This window comes from Schistocerca serialis, chromosome 3 (assembly GCF_023864345.2).
Source record: "Schistocerca serialis cubense isolate TAMUIC-IGC-003099 chromosome 3, iqSchSeri2.2, whole genome shotgun sequence".
Classification (NCBI taxonomy): domain Eukaryota; kingdom Metazoa; phylum Arthropoda; class Insecta; order Orthoptera; family Acrididae; genus Schistocerca; species Schistocerca serialis.
The window spans coordinates 464,428,353-464,452,116 of record NC_064640.1 but is presented as its reverse complement, the minus strand read 5'-3'; the positions used below and the strand labels follow the sequence as shown (position 1 = coordinate 464,452,116).

The 23,764-nt window shown below is 42.2% G+C and overlaps 1 protein-coding gene across 1 annotated transcript in view; it reads right to left on the bottom strand.

Moving 5' to 3' along the window:
- LOC126470928 (proclotting enzyme) overlaps nucleotides 1-8,219 on the bottom strand; it is a 283,061-nt gene extending 274,842 nt beyond the window's left edge. Inside the window, exon 1 of the mRNA XM_050098955.1 lies at nucleotides 8,209-8,219. Coding sequence (XP_049954912.1) covers nucleotides 8,209-8,219 — 11 coding nt within the window. The remainder of the gene's footprint in view (nucleotides 1-8,208) is intronic.
- Between the last annotated feature and the right edge of the window lie 15,545 nt (nucleotides 8,220-23,764).

Genomic DNA, 23,764 nt, shown 5'->3' with positions numbered 1-23,764 from the left:
ATACCCGAGGGAGGACTCTAACCTCCGCCGTGACCAGCCGCACAGTGCATGACTGCGGTAATTCCCGTCGGATTTTTAACCGACTGTCATTGACAAGGCGTGACACTCGTCGCCGGTCCGTGTTGGTTAGGAATTAAGTTGCGCCCTACCAAAACTACGGTTTGGTAGTTTCCGTACACTACATAAACGACGTAGTAAATGGTAGGTTTACTTCAGTATTAGTAGCATTGGTAGGGAAAGAAACATAAACGAATGTGTGAAAGAGAAACTCTGAGACGACGACTTCTATCTCTATTTTTTTATCCGTTTTGCACGTAATTAGAACCGCACATCGTTCAGTGTTAGTCCATTGTGTATTTTATATCCTTAGAAATATGAATTGCATTTTATAAGTAATAAAAGTTAGTTGCATTTTTATGTAACTAAAGGAATTACTTTTAGTGCAAATACATTTTACATGCACAAACATAAAAACCTTTATAATTATTGTTATTTTGTACTCAACGGAACGTTTTTCATCATGATCAAAGGCAATAGTTTCCTATTATTACCGACCAGTGCGAAAGTTGGTTTATATAAAGTCGACGAAGTATTGGAGAGATGTTTGATCCGCTTTTATTTAGGTTTTTTTTAAATTTTTATATCTTTTTTTAGAAAATTGCATTTTCTAACGTTACATGAAAATTAATAATTTTGGATTGCCTTTATATATATATATATACACTCCTGGAAATGGAAAAAAGAACACATTGACACCCGTGTGTCAGACCCACCATACTTGCTCCGGACACTGCGAGACGGCTGTACAAGCAATGATCACACGCACGGCACAGCGGACACACCAGGAACCGCGGTGTTGGCCGTCGAATGGCGCTAGCTGCGCAGCATTTGTGCACCGCCGCCGTCAGTGTCAGCCAGTTTGCCGTGGCATACGGAGCTCCATCGCAGTCTTTAACACTGGTAGCATGCCGCGACAGCGTGGACGTGAACCGTATGTGCAGTTGACGGACTTTGAGCGAGGGCGTATAGTGGGCATGCGGGAGGCCGGGTGGACGTACCGCCGAATTGCTCAACACGTGGGGCGTGAGGTCTCCACAGTACATCGATGTTGTCGCCAGTGGTCGGCGGAAGGTGCACGTGCCCGTCGACCTGGGACCGGACCGCAGCGACGCACGGATGCACGCCAAGACCGTAGGATCCTACGCAGTGCCGTAGGGGACCGCACCACCACTTCCCAGCAAATTAGGGACACTGTTGCTCCTGGGGTATCGGCGAGGACCATTCGCAACCGTCTCCATGAAGCTGGGCTACGGTCCCGCACACCGTTAGGCCGTCTTCCGCTCACGCCCCAACATCGTGCAGCCCGCCTCCAGTGGTGTCGCGACAGGCGTGAATGGAGGGACGAATGGAGACGTGTCGTCTTCAGCGATGAGAGTCGCTTCTGCCTTGGTGCCAATGATGGTCGTATGCGTGTTTGGCGCCGTGCAGGTGAGCGCCACAATCAGGACTGCATACGACCGAGGCACACAGGGCCAACACACGGCATCATGGTGTGGGGAGCGATCTCCTACACTGGCCGTACACCACTGGTGATCGTCGAGGGGACACTGAATAGTGCACGGTACATCCAAACCGTCATCGAACCCATCGTTCTACCATTCCTAGACCGGCAAGGGAACTTGCTGTTCCAACAGGACAATGCACGTCCGCATGTATCCCGTGCCACCCAACGTGCTCTAGAATGTGTAAGTCAACTACCCTGGCCAGCAAGATCTCCGGATCTGTCCCCCATTGAGCATGTTTGGGACTGGATGAAGCGTCGTCTCACGCGGTCTGCACGTCCAGCACGAACGCTGGTCCAACTGAGGCGCCAGGTGGAAATGGCATGGCAAGCCGTTCCACAGGACTACATCCAGCATCTCTACGATCGTCTCCATGGGAGAATAGCAGCCTGCATTGCTGCGAAAGGTGGATATACACTGTACTAGTGCCGACATTGTGCATGCTCTGTTGCCTGTGTCTATGTGCCTGTGGTTCTGTCAGTGTGATCATGTGATGTATCTGACCCCAGGAATGTGTCAATAAAGTTTCCCCTTCCTGGGACAATGAATTCACGGTGTTCTTATTTCAATTTCCAGGAGTGTATATTCATGCTGCAACATACCTCTTTTTCACACTACAGATCAACAATTTTCGAAAAAACATGAATTAAACATTGACAGATTTACTTTTGCTATATATACTGTTTATTTTTAAGTAACAGACAGGTGGATAACTATGTAGAGAAAAATGTCCCGTAGGTTACGCGGCCGATCATATATTCTCACTCAGTTTGTAGATGGTTCACTGCTTCCGATTTCTAGGGGAATCTTGTAACATATTGGTCACATACGCAAACAAAGTGATGGAAATGAGATAACGCCCGACAGGTATGGAACACACCCAATGTACAAGTAACCCGGGTAGGATCTTAACTGACCAAGTCTGGTGGGAAAACTACCAAACTCTACGATAGTCTTCGATAGCCTACGGTAGTTTTACAACTCTAGTAAGGGACACTTTACGAAAACTGTTCATACACCTTGCTACAAGGCTACGAGTTGTACACCTGTTCTTGTAAATACGGTTGGCTCAAAACAGCTCTGAGCACTATGGGACTTAACAGCTGACGTCATGAGTCCCCTAAAACTTAGAACTACTTAAACCTAACTAACCGAAGGACATCACACACATCCATGCACGAGGCAGGATTCGAACCTGCGACCGTAGCGGTCGCGCGGTTCCAGACTGAAGAGCCTAGAACCGCTCGGCCACCTCGGCCGGCCAGATGCGTTTGACACTCCTTGTTGATATACCAACAAAACTGGCAGCTTCATTCACTATGCGGTAACGGGCAGGTCCAAACACTAAGCCCCATTAGTCCAACATTTTTCGGGCGTGCATCGGGAATATTTTAAATTCATGTTCCGATGTCTCGGCAGACAAGCTTTCAGCCATTCACACTGTGGAATAAACGCTCATGTGTCAGAGATTACACTGTTAATAACAAGAGCGTTAGTCATAGATTAAACTCGATAGGTCTAAGAGTAAAGCAAAGCAAGCGCAGAATCGGTGAACCTACAATGCTTACTAAGTGTATTGTTGGTAATTTTGGATGGCATGAAGACTTAGGAAATTTCCTTCGAGAGCACAGAGGTGAAATGTGGGGTTTCCATAATTTGACGAGCAGGGAAACCTCGTCTCGGTTGAGCAGGTTCCATGATCACTGAATCCCAGTAGGATGCACTACCGAAACATGATTGAATATTCGATCCGATGGGAAAACTTCAAGAAACACTATACCTTCACTTAGACACAACTCCACATCGAACCATCTTACTGCAATGTTTCCACACAGTCTACTGGCACAACCACACCGCTTCACTGTCATCATTTAAGTCAACGGTGGAGGGTCATATGAACACTTGGTAACAGGTCCACGCCTACTACCGTGCTCTAAATCGAAAGTTGTGCTCTTTTAAGGATGTGAGTAATATTTTTTCCAGTGTGCTTTCATCCTAGAAAGTGTGTTCTACTGGAACAGCCCCGAGTATAGCTCGTTCAGCAAGTCTTCGACAGTGAGCATTGAAGGCGCTTTTGTATGTAGACACAGAAATGGCGCATCTCTAAGCGCCCAAGCGTATGCCATGATCCGTCCTGACTTGGGCTTATTTGGTTTACGGTATATGGTGTCACCAGTGTTTACCATATGAGTTTTTCCTTTCCTCCGCGATTAATTAGATAATGTGGACAAAGATGATATTCGTTTAGCGCACGGATGAGGTTCCTGTTTATCATTTTTTTTAAATGCCTGTAAGATGGACTGTTATACCTAGATTAACTGACTAAGATGTTCTGCCACTTGTAATGATTTATGAAAACAGTGTATATGAATTTGTTCATTTGCTGTCAACGTGACTGTGCAACATATACTGTCCAGACACGTTAATATGACCACTTGTCAAAAGTCTAAATAAGCACCTTCTGCAGCGCGGTCCGCTGCGAGGGGTGCGGGAAGAGTGTCAGAGAGGTTCTGGAGCGTACTGACAGGGATATGGAGCCATACTGACCCCAGGACCATGGCCACCTGCACTGCGTTTCTCGGCTGAGGCTCCATCGCGCGAACAGCCCGACTGAGGTGCCCCCACAGATTCTGGACTGGGTTTAAATCCAGAAGTTTGGTGGCCAAGAGAGTACGGTAAACTCATTCAGGTGTTCTTCGAACCACGCACGTACACTGCGAGCTGTGTGACGCATTCTTTTGTCCTGCTCGTAAATGCCACCGTGCCGAGGAAAAACGAACTGCATGTAAAGGTGGACGTAGTCCCCAAGAATAAATTAATATTGTAGCAGAAGAAGCCGAATAACACAGTCACTGTAGTGCAACGGTTATGATACTAGACTGTTCCATGGAGGATCGTGAGTTCAAAACTCACCTAAACTGTAAAATCTTAATTTCTATATTCGGTTCGAGTACATCCTAGAAGTATCCAGATATGTCAAGAATCATTGTACTGGAATGTCCTGTAACTGTATATATACTGTATGTGTTCTGGCCGGAGGCACTTCGCTCCGCGCTCTTGTATGTGCAAGTGCTGAATAAACCTTCGTTAAGTGAAGTTAGTGTTCGTCATTCATCTAATTGCACCTTCTTCTACGTGACAATATTACTGTTGATCCATAGTGTCTTCCAGAATGTCGAGATCACCCAGGGAATGCCACGAAATCATTCCCCAGTCTATGACTCTCCCTCCTGCGGCCTGGACCGTTCAGACGATCTTTGCAGGGTGTTTGCCTTCAAACATTTCACGTCGATGGAGCATAAAACGTGATCCATCTGAAAAGGCCACGAATTTAAGCTTCGTCGCCGACGAGCAGTTGTCAGCATGGGCGCATGAACCAGCAACATTCGCTGTATGATCATTCAGTAGTCACTGATGGTAGCCTCCTATTTCATCTGGGTGGTCAGCTGCTCAACAGTTGCACGTATATTCGTCCGTAGACATCTCTTCAGCCAGTCATTTTACCATGCGCTGTATACTTTAACAACAGTGGCTCGCGCATAGTCCACAAACTTAGCCGTTTCGGTAATGCTTCCACCCTTGGCCCGAAAGCCAATGATTATGGCCTTCTGGGCGTCATATAAATCTCGTCGAACATAGGCGGTGGTCACGTTAATGCGAATGGACCGTGTAGTTTCATCTGACTCAATGGAAAGTGAAAATATTTATTTCCAAGGAATTTATGTCATTCTACCTGAAGATAGGCTCAATTAGTGAATCTAATTTAATACGAGACAACTGGTTTACTTTGAATTTCCTGAAGAAATAATAGGGGTTACGATTATACGAAAAAATTTTAATGCTGAAAATTTTCTACGGGAGGTCATCAGAAAAATTAATGAAACAAAACACGGCTTGAAAAGTAGTTTCCCACTTACGTTAATATATTTAGAGTAACAACAAAAAACATAAAAATGTACGTGAGGACATACTTACTGTACATTACAAAAAAAAAAAAGTCGGACAAGTGCAAGAAGGACTCACGCTCTCAGGTGTCCGTGCAAACTTAATTATATATGTAGATAGTTCATCCATAGGTTTTGATGAGTGGGTTTGCAAATATCGAAATATGTAACATAAATGGCCGTATCTTTTGATTGCATTGACTTAGAAGCATAATATTTTATACCACCAACCAGCCGTAGACGTTAGTATTTGACATAAATGTCAACTGTATACCGATATTCTTTCCTTACAAGAAGGAGTCTTAACACGCGGACAGACAGACGGACAACAAAGTGATCCTATAAGGTTTTCGTTTTTACCGATTGAAGTACAGAATCCTAAAAGTCATGAAGAGAGGTAATATATTAGCGCAAGACTTGACCTCTCACCTAGCTTTGTGCACTGTGACCTTTTTCACGCTTTATCAACTCAAAAAACTTGTAATTTCTCGACGTTTTAATACATCTGCAGGTAAATGAAAACTGTCATTTCTGTTAGCATAGTTTTCTAGAACCACTAAATTTTTCCCAGTGATTTGCCACACAGTTTCATTAAAAAAAAATGGCTCTGAGCACTATGGGACTTAACTACTGAGGTCATCAGTCCCCTAGAACTTAGAACTACTTAAACCTAACTAACCTAAGGACATCACACACATCCATGCCCGAGGCAGGATTCGAACCTGCGACCGTAGCGGTCACGCGGTTCCAAACTGACGCGCTTAGAACCGCACGGCCACACCGGCCGGCCACAGTTTCGTAATACTGTACTTGCAGTATGGGCAGGATGTAACATTCTCAGACCATTGAGTGGGGTATAGAAGTCGCAATCCAGGCATTAAGGAAGGGCAACTCAGGTACATTAAGTTACAAAATATTGTTGGTACCAGCTGAAGTAAAAGCACATAATATATCAAATGTGTGTACGTTACTAATCTACGTTTTTTACGTGCCGATGGTCCTCCTGTTTCAGCAATACACCCACCCTTCAACGCTGCACCATACAGGTAACCAATAGCGAACAGTAATTGAGGTATGCAGCACTAAGCTCTGCGGGAATGCAGATTGGCTCGCCGTTCTCACCACTTGACTTCGCCCTAAATCCCGTCGCTGCCACGGGTAACGAGTCATCGGACTGCTTACACAACATCGTGGTACGCGAAGAGGCGAAGTGGCTTCTGCTTACGGAGACGAGTGGATGGCGCGTGGGACGATCCTCATTCACTGGAGCCCTATGAGTATTCATTATCTGAGCGTGCTACTGCCAACTTTGACACGAAGGTAAGTGATTCAACGTTTCAACTTGGTGATTTACCGGAATCTGTGCTGCATCGAGCCACTAACAGGACAGAACTTCAACAATCACAGTGAAGGTAACAAATGTCGTAGTGCGGTTCCAAAGCGTAAGTCATGGTTGCACTAGCATTCAAAACGAAGGAAGTTGTTTAAATACGACTAGGACAGTATCGTCAACTAGTACTGTAGCTGTGGTCGCCTCTTGGCTGTCGGAACAGATGTCAGATTGCTATTAATTTCCACAGAACTTATTAAACAGTAAGAAGATGCACAATAGTAGCTTAAAATGACCGTAGTTCCAGTAAAGTTGGCTCTACCCATGTAAGGAGATAGCACATGTTCCCTTAACAGGACGATACCACAAAGTGTGAAGACATTGGACGGTAGAAGAGCTTAAGAGGAAGAAAATCGAAAAGAACCTGTTTTGTTGTCTTCCGATTCACGAATAATATCGAAGCTTGGAAACGTGTGAGTTTACATAGAGGGAGAGCGCAGAACGAGTTATAATAGCAGCTTTGTTCGTAGAATATCCTATGCCATGGTGGGATGGTACTATATGACTCAGCATTCGGAGACCTATAGTTTTCCACGGGAATGTTAATGGATTTTTGACATTGCAATAGTAAGTGGATGCTATGCTTGGACGTGTTGTTTGGTTATGCTGGTGGTATTGGCGTTTCTCACCCATGTTACTTAGTGGAAGACAAGCTATGATCTGGGGGCATCACTTGAGTGCCGATGGCAGTGTATTCTTCACACTTGAAACCTATTATTGTGCCTGCAATTAAAATGGGAGATGTGGTGCTATTAAATCAGCATATCTCAATCTGAACAGAGGAACTCTTTACTAACATCACGTTGTTGTTATAGTCTTAGTGCAAAGACCTGTTTGAATCAGCTCTCCACGCTAGTATATATTGTGCAAGCCTCCCAAATTCTGCACAACTATTGCAGCTTACATCCATTCCGATGTACCTGCTTATTAACATCTTAACATTTATATAACGCAGATGATAAACGATGCTGGCATATGGCATGTACCCCGGGTGTGACAGAATTTTGCCGTAACAATGTGCCACATCCCGTAAGATAAGGTAAGGTAAATCCGACTTCAACCAAAGGATTTGTTTGAACACCACGGTGTTTTACTAGGTTTGATGCTTTTATAAGTTGTACGTACTTGCCTCCCTGCAACATTTGACATTAGTTAAACAGCTACGTACGGTTTCAAGTGGACTTCACACTACGGTACCACTAGGTATTTTCCTTATTTAGGTATCATTGCCACAGGTTAATGAAACAATAAAAATCCTTTGGTCGATCCAGTATTTAACCCTGAATATTTCGATCTGAAGTTTGTTACTTACTTATTCGTCATGCTGTACTGACATCTGATTGTTTTGACCAGAGGTCATATAAACGTCGAATATTTGATTTATATCGTTTCAAGTGTTTGAATACTACTGGACTTGATAGAGTTTCATTATGTGATCAGCGCACCAACAAAAATGGTTCAAATGGCTCTGAGCACTATGGGACTTAACATCTGAGATCATCAGTCCCCTAGAACTTAGAACTACTTAAACCTAACTAACCTAAGGACATCACACACATCCATGCCCGAGGCAGGATTCGAACCTGCGATCGTAGCAGCCGTGCGGTTCCGGACTGAAGCGCGTATAACCGCTCGTCCACCGCGGCCGGCCAAAGCACCAACAGCTATAGTGAAGCGCACTGTTAATAAAAAAATTAGGATGAAAAACCACAATGAAAATTATGGCTGGAAGGTATATCGATAACATATGGATGCTTCACATGTCCACTAAGACGACCGGCAACTCTTAGACACACATAATAAAACATTGCTCCGTGAAATCGATCTGTAATTTTTTAAGTATGGGCATGGTGCCCGAACACTTGCTGTGTATTGAGGAGGCCATGACAGAAGTCACTGCTGTTATCGATGCGAAAGTCATTGTCTCCTGCTGAGAAAATGATGATGATTATGATGGGTTGAGGGGGCGCTCGGCATCACGGTCATCAGCGCCCTGACGAAAAGTCAACATGAAAGCTCATGGGTGGGGACGAAGGCTGTCCCCACATGCTGAGCGGTTTCTAACGTACTAAAGTCTGTCGCCCTTCCCCACCAGTCTAGGGATGAGGCCTGACAGTTCAAAAAATTTCACTACTCTGTTAATACTGGTATCGGTATCTGCGAAGACGGTGGTCCTGCGGAGAAAAGTCGCGAAAAGGTTAAGGCACTGGATCTCCATTCGGAAAAGAACCAATATCATTTCCCCATCTGGATACAATTAAGTCTTTCTATGAATAAATCAGGATTTTTGCTTAGTGATGTCAACCGTGGGGCTACTTGAGTGAAACGTCGCGACTCCAAGGTCTGGGAATCTGACAACAACCATGAAAGCATTTTACTGATCCCAGCCGCTCCATACCGCATTCGAATGAATACGTCTGCGCGGACTTATCCGTCATGGCAGGAACCGGAGCTGGTGTGCTATTTTGAAACTTTCTGCCAGATTAAAACTGCATTCCCGACCGGGAATCGACCCCCAAGCCTTTTCTCTCGTGACAGTGCTGCTACTAACTGAACAATCCAGGTGTCTGGATAGCTCAGTTGCTAAGAACTTGTTATGAGTCACCTTCCAGCCTGCTGCTATCTTCGTGACATACTTCATATATCATACTTCTAGCTGTGCAAAAATAACAGTTCTTCTTCTTAGGTGAAGGCCTTCTAGGGATCACGTTCTAATTTCAGTTCTTAATCCTTTGTTGTTCTTTCCTTTTGTTCCAGTATTACTTTGTTGTCTCAGATGTTTCTTTTTCCTGCCTTCAGTCCACTTTTCACAATTTACTTCTCCCTCTTACTTTCAAAGCCTACCACTTTTAAAACTTATTTCCTAAACATCTCTCTCTTTCCAGTACATATTCTCTCTGTTATTCCTTCGCAAGTCTTCCCTATCCTCTTGAATCAATGTTGTTGTTAATTTCTGTTCCATAAGGTATTTGAAGATCCGATTGGTGAGTTTATTGTCATCCATTCTGTAAATATGTCCTAAAATAGTAATCTCCTCTTCATTATTGTTTGTGATATATTTTCGATGTTCATTTCGTTGTTAGTTCTTAATTTCCAAAATGCTGCATTTTTCGAGGACCTAATATTTTTCATCATTCTTCTTTGTAATATTTCTAGTTGTGTGTGAATTCCTAAGAGACCAAACTGCTGAGGTCATCAGTCCATAGACTTACACACTACTTAAACTAACTTATGCTAAGAACAACACACACACCCATGCCCGAGGAAGGACTCGAACCTCCGGCGGGAGAGGCCGCGCAATCCTTTACATGGCGCCTCAAACCACGCGGCTACTTGTATTTTATCAAGCTTATAATTTAATGCTGGACATTCGCTTTAATACAGGCATTCTGGTTGAACTACTACGTTGTAGTGTGTGTGTTTTTTTTTTTTTTTTGAGTCTTTTAGATAAGCAATTTATATTTATTATTTTAGGTATTCTTACTTATATCATAAGCTTTTTTCCATCTTGTGTATCCTTTCCTCGAAAGCAGGTTTTCTTAATCCGTTTCTTGAATAGTATGACCCAATTATTTGAATTTTTTACCTTTTGTATTTGCTCAATATCTGTTATAAAATTTTTGGAGCACTTTTTATATTTCTTACAAGTTTTATTATCTCTGCAGATATTCTTAAGTCTGTCATGTTGACTGTCTCTTTTAAAAGATTCACTCGCACCGCTCCTCGTGTCAGGCTTTCAGGAAGTATGGCAGAATCATTTACAAATTCTAGGTAATTTTTTTCTCAGTAGAACAAGTGGCGATATTTTGGATACCTTCAGCTTTTCATTCAAAATTCGTACAATGTTCGCCATTACACAGGTGAAAATAAGTGGAGATAGACCGTCGCTGCCTGACCAGCTGTATTTATTTTGAAAGGTTGAGGTATTTCACCAATAAATTTTAGTTTTGAGATTGTGTCTGTCGGTTCATGGATTGCTTTGTCTAGGGTTTCCCTGTCAGTACCGCCAAAAGATTTTTTAAAATTAATAAATGTAACAACTAAGTCTTTGGAATTTAATTATCTGTGACGTATTATTGATATCAGATTGAAAATCTGTTCTGAGCAACATTCCCCCTTTCTAAACCTACCCTGATATTCAGCCAGTTGACAGTCTCTGTTAAGTAATATCGTTAAAAATATCTTATAGTCAGTTAATGATAATATCTCTGTATGCCTTTGGTAAAAGGGATATGCTACTGTAATGCCAACATCTTGCGTGTTACCCTTCTTGTGCGAGGGATGTATTATAGCAGTTCATTGTAATCGTGCAATTATTTTATTTAAGTTATTTTGGCACACACACGAGTAAAACAGTCAAGAGAAACGCCTACACATTTCAAAGGGCCCTGCACACAGTTCAGGGACGTTACCGAAAGTCACTTGAACGATATATTCGGAAACATTCGACGGTCACCAGCATTTTAAAAAAATGGTACTGTAAATGTAACAACTAAGACTTTGGAATTTAACTAATACGAATAACAGATTCGTATGAGGCATATCCAGTGATACAACACTTCTGTAGCTATGGAAAGAAATTACGGAGTAACAATACGTTGAATACCAATATTCAACGTATTATTACTCCGTAATTGTTGTGCCGTACTTGCGGTCATTTGAATGACACGCCGACTGATAATTTACTCCAAACTCTACTAAAACTAATGCCGACAGGATAGCTATATGTTACGTTTACGCTACCTCTCGACATAATCGCGCTATTATTTATTATTTTTATTTATTTTTAACTATTCTTATTTATTTATTATTTATTGTTAAATTATCTGCGAGCTCTTCTTTGTATCTTTATAGTATTATATGAATAATTCGATAATTTCTCTTTATATTATAGACCAACGATGATGCATAGTATGTATTGGTGATACATCTTTGGTTAGAAACAAGATAAACGTTCAGATGCAAAAGACGAATTTCTTATTATCTACATTATAAATGTAATTTATCGGTTTCGTTTTTTTATTCGAGTACAACAAATACAGCTGCTGTTACTTCTTAGTCTTTGTTTATATTTCTGTGTATACACTTACATAGGTCAGAATTAGCTACACTGAAAAAGGCCAGGCTCTTAATCTGTAGCACTGCGAATCACATGTCTGAACGACATTCCGATGAAACTATGTCGTCATTTCTCTATATCACAAAGTTCCTTAAAGAACACAGCGCCTCGTTGTTTCCAGGGCACGGAAGTTGGAGAGAAACACCAACCGAGGTGGTTCAGGTGTTAAAGAGGCTGTATTCGTATTCTCAGTGAGCTGGTTGCGAATCCCCGTCAGTTATCCTGATTTAGGTTTCCTGTGATGTTTCTACATAATATCAGGCGAAAGGCGTCTGCTGTTCGCTTCCCCAGCCCTCCTTTAATTGAAGTAGTTCTCTGTCTCTGATCAGTCGAGCAGAAAAAAGTGTTCTAGGCATGTCACTGGCAGATCGAATTCTTCTAAAAAAATCAGCTAGTTAACGAAAAATCGCAGAGGCTAGTCAGAAACTGAAAAATATGGGTTTTGTGTACATTTTGGCGGTTGTGGGGAAGTTTCGCAATGCTAAATCCTTCATTTTTTTAATGGTCACACGCATATAATGTCTGCTCAACAAAATTTTCTCTTCATGGAACAATTTTACGAATTTGTTAATACGACCTTTAGCGTCTGGATAGCTCTAGATGGAGTGGAAATGTTTTCACGGTGTCTCACTGTAGTTAACAGAAATCGTTCAACGAACGGTTAACAGATCCCCACAAACACGTTGTGATGCTTTAAGCAGTCCTCACACGGGACGAGGCAGCTAACGTTGACGTGGACGTGTACGGAACATCCGACCTCTCAAGAGAGACAGCCGTCGGCACACGGGAGGAGCTGCTTAGAGTGATTTGCGCTCTCAGAGTTATCCGGTGGCAGTTCTCGGCTTAATTTGGCTCGCGTAGCACACTGTTTGATTACGAAAATCGAGGAGCATAAAATAACTGCATGAACGTTAAAATTCCGAACATGGCTGCTATTCAGCAACGGTGAGTGTAAATGAATGATTTGAGAGAATCAGCAACCAGTTGCAGGTATATAGATTATTATTATTATTGGCTTTCGGCATGTGTCCATTCAGCCATTTCAATAGTGAAATGTCAGTTATGACATTACAAACGTAAGGACAACACAACAACCAGTCCCTGAGCAGAGAAAACTCCCGACCAGGCTGGGAATCGAACCCTGGCTCCTTTGGTTAGCAATTCGCAGCGCTGACTGCACAGCTGCGGATGCGGACGGGTAAAATCCCTTAACCATGGTTTCAACAACTGTAAAACTAATTTCATCAGTAGTACATGGACGTACAAAACCACATATTGCCGACGACAAATTTCGGAGCAAAGAAGCTTATGTCAAGTTAAAAAAAAATGTTCAAATGTGTGTGACATCTTATGGGACTTCACTTCTAAGGTCATCAGTCCCTAAGCTTACACACTACTTAACCTAAATTATCCTAAGGACAAACACACACACCCATGCCCAAGGGAGGACTCGAACCTCCGCCGGGTCCAGCCTCATAGTCCAGGACTGCAGCGCCTGAGACCGATCGGCTAATCCCGCGCAGCTCATGTCAAGTAACATGGCATGTGTGCCATCAGTAAAACCAAATAAATTCCATTAAAAAAATTCCCATTTGGGCTGGTCTAAGCGTAAAGGTCTTCACATTAAAATGTGCATGGATTTAAAGGGCAATGAAATGGTCCCTATGTGGTTGGTGCTATGCGCCACATAGTTAATAACGATACGAACATTAAGCCTTTCTCACTTGCTTGACATTTTCTGCCTGTGTCCTGTTCCTAGATCATTACGTCTTTCTTGCATTCGCAGCACCATATCTGCACCTGGTGGCCAAAATTGGAACTAATTTTTTCCAGCGTAACGTTTCCGCGTTAACACATTAGAATATCTACTAAGTTTCACTTCCATACGATAATTACATCCCAAAATGGACCTCTACGAGTAGCTGCACTTTAATGATAGCCACCTGGTATGAAATGGTGGACTGAGCGCAGGCAGTTGTGCGCCGCGCTGTGCACAGTACTACCTACACTGTTACGTGAGTTGCCTACCTTGTCAAGTGCGCTAGCACATACAGAGAATTGGTGTCCGCACATAAAGAGAATTGTCGCTATACCTACACTTCATGTAAATACAGTACCGTCTATAGCAGTTACCCCACATGTGTACATGTTGTAACTAGCAGTCACATGGCATCAATTCCGCCTTGTTTTTTACTCACACATTCAGATCGATTTTTTAGCTGTAATAATTTTGTAATTTTTATGACATCCGCGGGCCGACACTGGCAGCAAGGTACCAAATTGGATCAGATACCTAACAGAGGTTTTTCCCGTTCCGTTAAGAGTACGTCCTGTCATAAATTGTGAATTTTGTAGTAACATAAATTAGTAATAATTATACACTGCTTAGTATCACATTTATAGCTCAGTATTACTTCACAGAACATCGTCTTCCTACCAGGTGGCCGCACATTGCAGGGATGCTTAAGGTGTACGGAAAGCTTTAGGTGTCTAATACACGAGGATGAAAGACACCATAATTCTCACGAAACAGTTTTAAACGAATTTCGTGAACCTGTATTCGAAGAAGAACAGTTGCATCGCCATCGACGAGTCGAAGCGCACACTCTATTTAAAAAAAAAGTAATGATTGACAATAGAAAACTGATATTTTAGAAACAAACCAATTAAGATTCGCAGATGACTTAGCGTCACTAGCTAATAACATTCAAGAAGCCAGAAATCAAATAACAAGCCTACAAAATGCAGCATAACAATAGGACTCAACATATCATTCGAAAAGACTGAGATAATGGTAGCAGATCCACTAGTAGTCAACCTCATAACAGTAAATAACAGGAAACTAAAATGGTAAAACAATTTAAATATCTAGGAGAAATTTTAGCTTATTACTTGGACGAGAAACCTGCAAGACAAATAAGAACTAAAAAAAAAAGGTTCAAATGGCTCTGAGCACTATGGGACTTAAAATCGGAGGTCATCAGTCCCCTAAAACTTAGAACTACTTAAACCTAACTAACCTAAGGACATCACACACATACATGCCCGAGGCAGGATTCGAACCTGCGACCGTAGCGGTCGCGCGGTTCCAAACTGAAGCGCCTAGAACCGCTCGGCCACCCCTGAACTATTTTCAAAATCACCCAGAAAAACAAAATCTTAAAAGGAGAGAGAAAATAGCTAGAACATGCATAAATAAGAACTATCAGAAAGATGGACAATGGTGGATAGTATCTAATGAAGTGGTGTACAGCAAACTGAAGCCATAACAGATAATATGCGAAAAAAAGAATCAATTTTTTTATCATAGCATGAGGACACCAGAAACCAAATTATCAAAAAAAATTGTAGAGAAAGTTTGGGAATGAAGTAACAAGCAGCGTGAATAAAGGAATTCTGGGAGGATATGAAAGAGTTAGAATTAACCCTGGTCGATTAGCAAAACAAGACAGAAAATTTAAGGAAACTGCAAAACATAAAAATTAGATTCAAACCAAAAAGAGACATACGTCAAACCATAAAAAGGGCTTTTACAGATGAGAGACGACAAAAACGATCAGAAGGAATGAAAAGATACTGGGCAATTCAGAATGAAAACCTGTTGAAGAAGATGATCAGAAAATGACTGATGAGGCTGTAGAAGGAAAGGGAGGAGAAGAAGAAGAAAAAAAACCTGTTACCTAAATTTTGTTCTGAAGACAGAATAATGTCTTGGTGGACAACGAATTGTTAGTTAGAGGTTCAAGGATGCAGCCAAGGTCTGGTTAAACCGTTATACAATAGCTTGCTGAGAGGAGGCACTCACAGAACTACAGTGTCGTGGTTCAATAATTGTTTCTACGATCAATTCAACTGGTAGGGAAAGAAGGTGAAAACATGAAAACATGTGACAAATGGTGTGTGCTCGATTATTTTGTAGAACCTTTTTACCTCCTCGTATAGCTTCAGGTACAACTAATATTTTAAGACAAAAGGATGGGGTCCGACAAGGCCGAGATATGTGAACGCGATTTGTGACCATTTGTCTGGCACACAGATGAGCCTGTGGGTTGTTCTGGGTGATTTCTGACATCCGAATACGAAAATCTAGGGCTAGTTTCTCATTTCTGTATTATAAATGGTATTCTATGGATCTGAGCTGTTTCGTTTACGAGGAAGTGCAACGTAACATTCTTGGTGATTCTCTTAGAATACTATCAATATGCAACAGTACCATTCCATCAGACAGAAAACTGAGGCGGCCTCAACCTGTCACTGACTATGTAGGCTGCTATGACAACGAAAAAATAAACAGCTAAAACCAGATAAAAATTCACAGCCACACGGGATTCCTATCATAGATTCATAAAATCAGTGCACGCGCACACGCTGACAGGTAACCGATATTTCGAGAACGATGGATAACGTTTAACAAGCCATGTTAAATTAGAAGGTATTAGAAAAAATGTCTCTCCCATATAGGAATCGTTGACTGACGGGCGAATCACCCATGGACGGTGCACTCATTAAAACACGCGTGCTGTTTCGAGTTTCGGGTCACAGATCCGTTCAAATGGTTCAAATGGCTCTGAGCACTATGGGACTCAACTGCTGTGGTCATCAGTCCCCTAGAACTTAGAACTACTTAAACCTAACTAACCTAAGGACATCACACACATCCATGCCCGAGGCAGGATTCGAACCTGCGACCGTAGCAGTTGCACGGTTCCGGACTGCGCGCCTAGAACCGCGAGACCACCGCGGCCGGCACACAGATCCGTTTTCTCGACTATGTAGCGCAGTGATGGAATGTCTTTTCCGTAGTAATTACAATAATCGAAGTAAGCCACTTGCATTGCGTTATTTACGGAGCATTGCCATCTTGACACTAATTTCTTTGCTTAGAAAAGTAGTGATGACTCCATTTTTAAAGAAAGAGGGTGACGCTGACATTTTTTAAATCAACCATTTGTCATTACTATGTAGTATCCATGCAACATATTCGTGTAGCGACGCTGTTGTAATCTGCAAAAGTTATGGTATTCTGTAATAAAATCGTAAGATTTTACTGCAAAAACGTATGAGAATTACAGAAGGGGCAACATAAATGGGATTCCATGGAAGAAGTACAACTTAGTTGTTATTAAATCTTGTTAAATAAATTTCGAGAACTTGTAGCCCAAAAAGGCTGTGCGAGAATAATGTTACCACTACTGTATATCTCTCATATTGATCATAAGATAAGAATGATTATGACACAGTCATTTTTGTTTTCCCCTTGTTCAATACGGAGATAGCATAGGTTGGCTAAAGTAATTTCTGGGGTGAAATTTATGATTACCCGCAGTCACACAGTCACAAACTTTGTCCTGTAACTATTAGCGCATCAGATAAAGTTATGGTGATGTTAATAAGCTGTAATATATGATCTAACAGACTTGAACAGGGTAAATCACCAATCAGAGGCATACACAAATACTTAGTGATATGGTAACATACATAACCTTCACTATGTAATAACGTTTTGACGGCGTGGGACTAGAGGGCAGCATACAGCAGTCTTCTAAATTCTGGAGGTATAACCTGAAGCGTCAACATCTTGGATCTTTAGACTGTATAATAAAACTTTATAAATGCGACTGAACAGTGCTTTGTGGTAGCGGAAAATGTCAGCATGTACCGCTCCAAAGTGCTAAACGTCCATCAGTAATTAGGGAAGAAGATGAGACCAACCAACGAATACTATTGTTTGTGGCTATTATTTGAGAACCTAGACAATATTGTTACTGACGTTGGTAACGTAAATTACATCGAAAATGGCAGGGTCCTTAGGAAGAAAATTTAAATGCGCTTACACCAATTACAGAACCCTTATGTAACAACATTATGGAGTCTTTAAAATCTTGAACGTGGCTGGAGGCATCAACTGTACTCTTCGTGTAGGAAAAGGCGAATAAACAGCCGAATCAGTTGCAATTGTGCAAGGTTTATTGAAAACCCTTTGACAGAGAGGTCGACGTCTTTAAAACCTCTTCTTCAGAAGGTTCAATGATTAACACTTAAAATAGTTACATGTTAAAATACGGGTATAAGGGAAAAGCAGAACCAACTCACTGACTTACAAAGAACTTTTATACTTACTGGTTATATTATGTTGTGGAGGTACGTTAAATACGTAATCATAAGCACAAATGAAAATCAGATGCAACTCCATAACAATAAAACGACATAATATTGTGCTGACTGTCATTAGGAAGTGCTTCACAAATGCAACAGTGAACTGACGTCGCGTCGATATCTCTTGAGTTGAGGAAAATTTATGACGCGAGAGGGCAGTACATTTATGCGCAGAGTAAGTGCGAAAAAGTTCGGGGAAGAAAAGCACTGAATTAGTAAAATATTTATATAGAAAAGAGGGCTTAGAAACCGTAAGGTAGTGTAAAAGACAAACATTGGGTATTTTATTTGGTTATCGCCCAATTTTTTTTTATAGAACCCTATGAATTATGTCAAATATAAAAGCATCTCCTCTGATGACCAGCTCCTGCACTTCGCTCCTCTCCTATCCCACCATCTCAACTCTCGTAAATCAACTACTTTTGTCTTCGTCGATTTAGAGAAAGCATACGACCGTGCTTGGCATTCCGATCTCCTCTTCAGACTCCAGACACACTCACTTCTAATTAACTATGTCCGCCTTATTGCATCCTTCCTCTCTAATCGCCCATCCTTGGTCACTATTAACAATACCAATTCCCGTACATTCCATCCCACTGCACGAGTGCCCCAACGCGACACCGTCTCTCCTCTCCTTTATCTCCCTTGCACTGTTGTTAAGCGCAGACCACCCCGACCAGTCCACTTCCTTCCGTATGCTGATGACACCGCTTTCTACGCCCTTTACCGTACACTCCAGAAATCCCAAAGATCCCCCCGAATCCACCTCAGTCACCTTACCTCCTGGTGTAACCAATGGCTCCAAGATCGACCCATCCAAAACTCAGGCAATAATTACAGAATGAACTACCAGTACATTCTGTTTCCATCACTTTAAACTTGCCATTTACGACGTTCTATCCAGTTAACTAACACATTAAATATGTCGGATTAACTCTTGACCCGCAAATAACGTGGAAACCTCACCTACTAAATATCCTATTCAAAGCCCACAATAGACTAAAACCACTAATACGCCGAACATGGGGATTACACCTCTCCACTATTCTCCACACCTACAGAATCCTAATCAGACCCATCCTCTTCTTTGCGAATATTGCATTGATATCCGCGACGCCAAAGTTCTATAAGTCCCTCCAAAAGCTTGAACGTCATGCACTCCATCTCACTTTCCGCACCCGTTTACCTTCCCCCACATGGATCCTCTAACATCTCATCATATTCCCATCCCTCTTCACCCACATCGAATACTCCCACTCCACATCAGGACCCACCTCCCCTTTTCTCTCTCCATCCATCCCTATCCCATCCCTCTTATAACCACCAACCTCCCCACACACCACACTACTCCTCAATCTCTGTCTTTCCCTCTGTCTATATTCCACCTACCCACCTCAGCTCCTACCTGTCCTACCCATTGTTTCCCTACCTAACAGCCCCTACCTATCTACCTGCACACCTCAACCCTACGAAACATATCCTCTCCTCCGACAATACTTGTCAGCCAGTGCAGGACCATCAAATTTTGAGTGAAAGTGCAGTGCTTCAGTGTTTTTTCTCAGAAGTATTTCACTGTTGTGCCATGAGCGTTTGAAATGTATACATTTTCGGTTTTTAGCTGTCTGTCTTTGATTTTTAATTTAAAATAGAAAATCCATCCTAATGTTTTTTTCACATTCTTGTTATATTCTTTAATTTCCTTGGCTGATGAGCGGAATATTGTATCGCTGACAGCCCACCACCCGTCCATATGACTGTTCCTTCAGTAAGGCCACGTACGACCACCTGCCCCATCCTTGTAAAATATACTTATGTTCTGCGAGTATGTATAATTGGGATAAATATTTTTATTGTGTTGTGATGAAAAATCGTACGTCATTGTGAAATGCTCGCTGCATGGATAAATGCATAAATAAATAAATAAAAATGTAAGCTGGATGAATAATCTTGGAAGTGCGGAAATGTGGGCGCCTCAGCGCGGAGCAACAGAAGTTCTTAGATGGCTGGTAGTTTCACGCGAAAACGCTCGCGGTTGCCTTCTCGGCAAGGAAGCGGAAAAAAACTTTCCTTTGTTTCGAATGCAGCCGCTATGTGGGATGGAACGTCGCCTGTTCCGCACCGGGGACCTCTGTCCCAGTTCTGTGCTTCCGCTGAGATTATTCCTCAAACAATGCTGACTTTTCAAATGAATTCGAGTATTACTGCCGGGGCGAAGTTAGCGGAACCGTGTGTTATGTGCACTTTCCGGAACGGTCGTCAGTTGATACGGATCTGTCTGGCACACAAGAGAAACAATGAGCATGTTAAACTGCAGGAAAACTGGACAACGCGAAGCAGGCGGGCATGTACTTCCGACACTCCTGGTAATGGGATTACACATGCAAGCCACATATAGTGGCAGGCGTGCAGAGGGAAAGCTCTAGAAACGTACCACATCTCACAGTCCTAAATAATTGTGCGATGAATCACAGGTACTTAAGTAAAATGCTTAGAATTGCGCATTGTTAACCAGTGACATAAGAATTTTGTATTTAGTGAACATTTTTTGTAAACCTGTATAACTGTTCGCGGAATACCTCATTGAAACTTTAAATGCCTGTCAACAGCTTTTGTCACGGGTTATCACAGTACACTCAAACTAGGTAAAATTAAGTAGACAGATCCACCATCTACGACGTTGCTACCGATAAGTATTTTTCCTGAAACTTCAGGGCATTTTAGAAAGAGAGGCAAATACTGTCAAAAAGTAGATTAGATCATGTCTTTAAAAGACACACAACGAATAATGCATGGAATGCAGTCACATTAAATCAGGCGGTGCTGACGGAAATGGATAAGGACATAAGACACTAAAATTAGTTGATGAGGTTTGCTGTTTGGGCAGGACAACGACTGACGATGCCTGAAGTGAAGGAGGTATAAGATGCAGACTGGCAGATAGCAAGAAAAACATTTCTCTTTTCGACAAAGGTCTATCTACGACTCAGCATCTCCGCTAGATAATGAGTAGCAACTAATATTGTTACAGTCCTGAAAAAAAGAAAGATATTTGTTGACACTGAGTATGCATTGAAGTATAGAAGTCACGGGATGACGATACATACAGATTGTGGTAGTATCGCGTACTCAAGATATAAAAGGGCAGTGCACTGGCGGAGCTCTCATTCATACCCAGGTGATTCGTGTGAAAAGGTTCCAGACGTTATTAAGGTAGCTGAAGTTCGACGCATGGGACACTGCATTTTGGAAATCGTTAGGGAACTCAATATTCCGAGATCCATAGTGTTAAGAGTGTTCCGAAAATACCAAATTTCAGACATTATCTCTCACCAGGCAAAATGCACGAGGCCGACGCCCGTCTCTTAACTACAGAGCAGCGGCGTTTGTGTAGAGTTGTCAGTCCAACAGACAAGCAGCACTGCATGAAATAACCGCAGAAATCAGTGTGGGACGCGCTAAGAACGTATCCGTTAGGACAGTGCCGCGAAATTTGGCGTTAATGGGCTGTGGCAGCAGATGAACGATGTGAGTGCCTATGCTTACAGCACTACATCGCCTGCATTGCCTCTCCTGGGCTTGTGACAATATCGGTTGGACCCTAGGCAACTGGAAGACCGTGGCCTGGTCAGAATGAGTCTCGATTTCAGTTGGTAAGAATTTATGATAATGGTTGAGTGTGGCGGCACTCTGCAAGCTGGTGGCGGCACATCAATGGCGTAGGCTGTGTTTACATATAATGGACTGGGTCCTCTGGTCCAATTGAAGCGACCATTGCCTGCAAATGGTTATGTTCGGGTGCTTGGAGACCATTTTCAGCCATTGATAGACTTCTTGTTCCCAAACAACGATGTCCTGCCACTGAGCTTTAATTGTTATCGATTAGTTTGAAAAACGTTCTGGACACTGGATGTTCTTGGCGAAGGGCATTTGGTGAAATCTATATGCTGCTGCTAATTGAAAGGATAGGAAACGTGTCATATATGGTACTAACATTTTTTGTGCCGAAAAATATGTACAGACAAACACAACCACTACATTTAGAGCCCGCATCTCGTGGTCGTGCGGTAGCGTTCTCGCTTCCCACGCCCGGGTTCCCGGGTTCGATTCCCGGCGGGGTCAGGGATTTTCTCAGCCTCGTGATGGCTGGGTGTTGTGTGCTGTCCTTAGGTTAGTTAGGTTTAAGTAGTTCTAAGTTCTAGGGGACTGATGACCATAGATGTTAAGTCCCATAGTGCTCAGAGCCATTTGAACTACATTTAGAAGGTATACGTGTCAGTCTTGCTTTGTAATGTGAGTATTGCTTTATTTCTAATTCCTAATAAGGCCAAAAACATCTTGTTTTTTATTGTAATTGTATAAGGGGGCAGTCGAATGAAACCGAGACAGATGGAAAAAACGTAAGTAAACTATTTATTATTTCGAAAGTAATCTCCGTAGCTGTTAATACATTTATCCAGCTGTGAGACAAGACGATCAGTGCATTCGTGGAAAAATGATTGTGATTACCTACGGAAGCATGATTCTACCCAGGGCATCTGAGATATGGAAGCCGCATGGAGAGAGATTGGGTCTGTAAGGGGGTTGTGTAAGGCCTCTCCAGCAAAACTTCCGCAGTGTAATCGAAACAACCTTGGCAACATGTTGAAATAATTTACTTACGTTTTCCATCTGTCTCGTATTAATTTGACTGCGCGTCATAGCTGACTATTTGAGTGTTGATGCACTATTCCTAATAAAAGTTTTCCAGGACGTCTAACTATGTTTTTATCTTGCAGCATGTAGGATTACTCGTTATCTACTTATTGTAAAATGGTTCAAATGGCTCTGAGCACTATGCGACTTAACTTCGAAGGTCATCAGTCGCCTAGAGCTTAGAACTAATTAAACCTAACTAACCTAAGGACATCACACACATCCATGCCCGAGGCAGGATTCGAACCTGCGACCGTTGCGGTCGCTCGGCTCCAAACTGTAGTGCCCAGAACCGCACGGTCACTCTGGCCGGCTCTACTTATTGTACTAGCGAACCCTGCAACGCTTTGAATTGCTAAATATATATGGGAAATGGATATACGTCCTAATCTCTTCTTTCCCTCTACTCTCTGTCCACCCCCTCCTCCCCCTACCTCTCTCCATCTCCTCCTCATCCCTCTCTCTGTACATCTCCTTTTGACCAATGAGTCAATCGGTTGGATCCGTTGGTATACGGATTATGAGAGACCTCTCCTGCTACTGAATCTCTAAGGATAGTAGCTTCATTCATAGTAATCCGCATAGTTTTAATCTGCAAACGGGTAGGATTGAAAAGTTTCGGACGACTCAGATTCCGCGGTAGTATTCTAATCATAAGTCGATAAGCCAAAAAGATAACTTTCCTGTTTGCCGTTAAAACCGACTGCGAGGAAGAGAACGAAACAGCACATAGATGTGTACAAGCTTTTCGAGATTTTTTGATAATAACGTTTCCTCTTTATATAGTATACACATATATTTATATACCATATAAATTTTTAAAAAATATGTAGCCTATATCCGTTTGAGTGTTTATTAGAGTATCGTGTAAAAAATTTGAAGTAAATCGGTCAAAAAATTT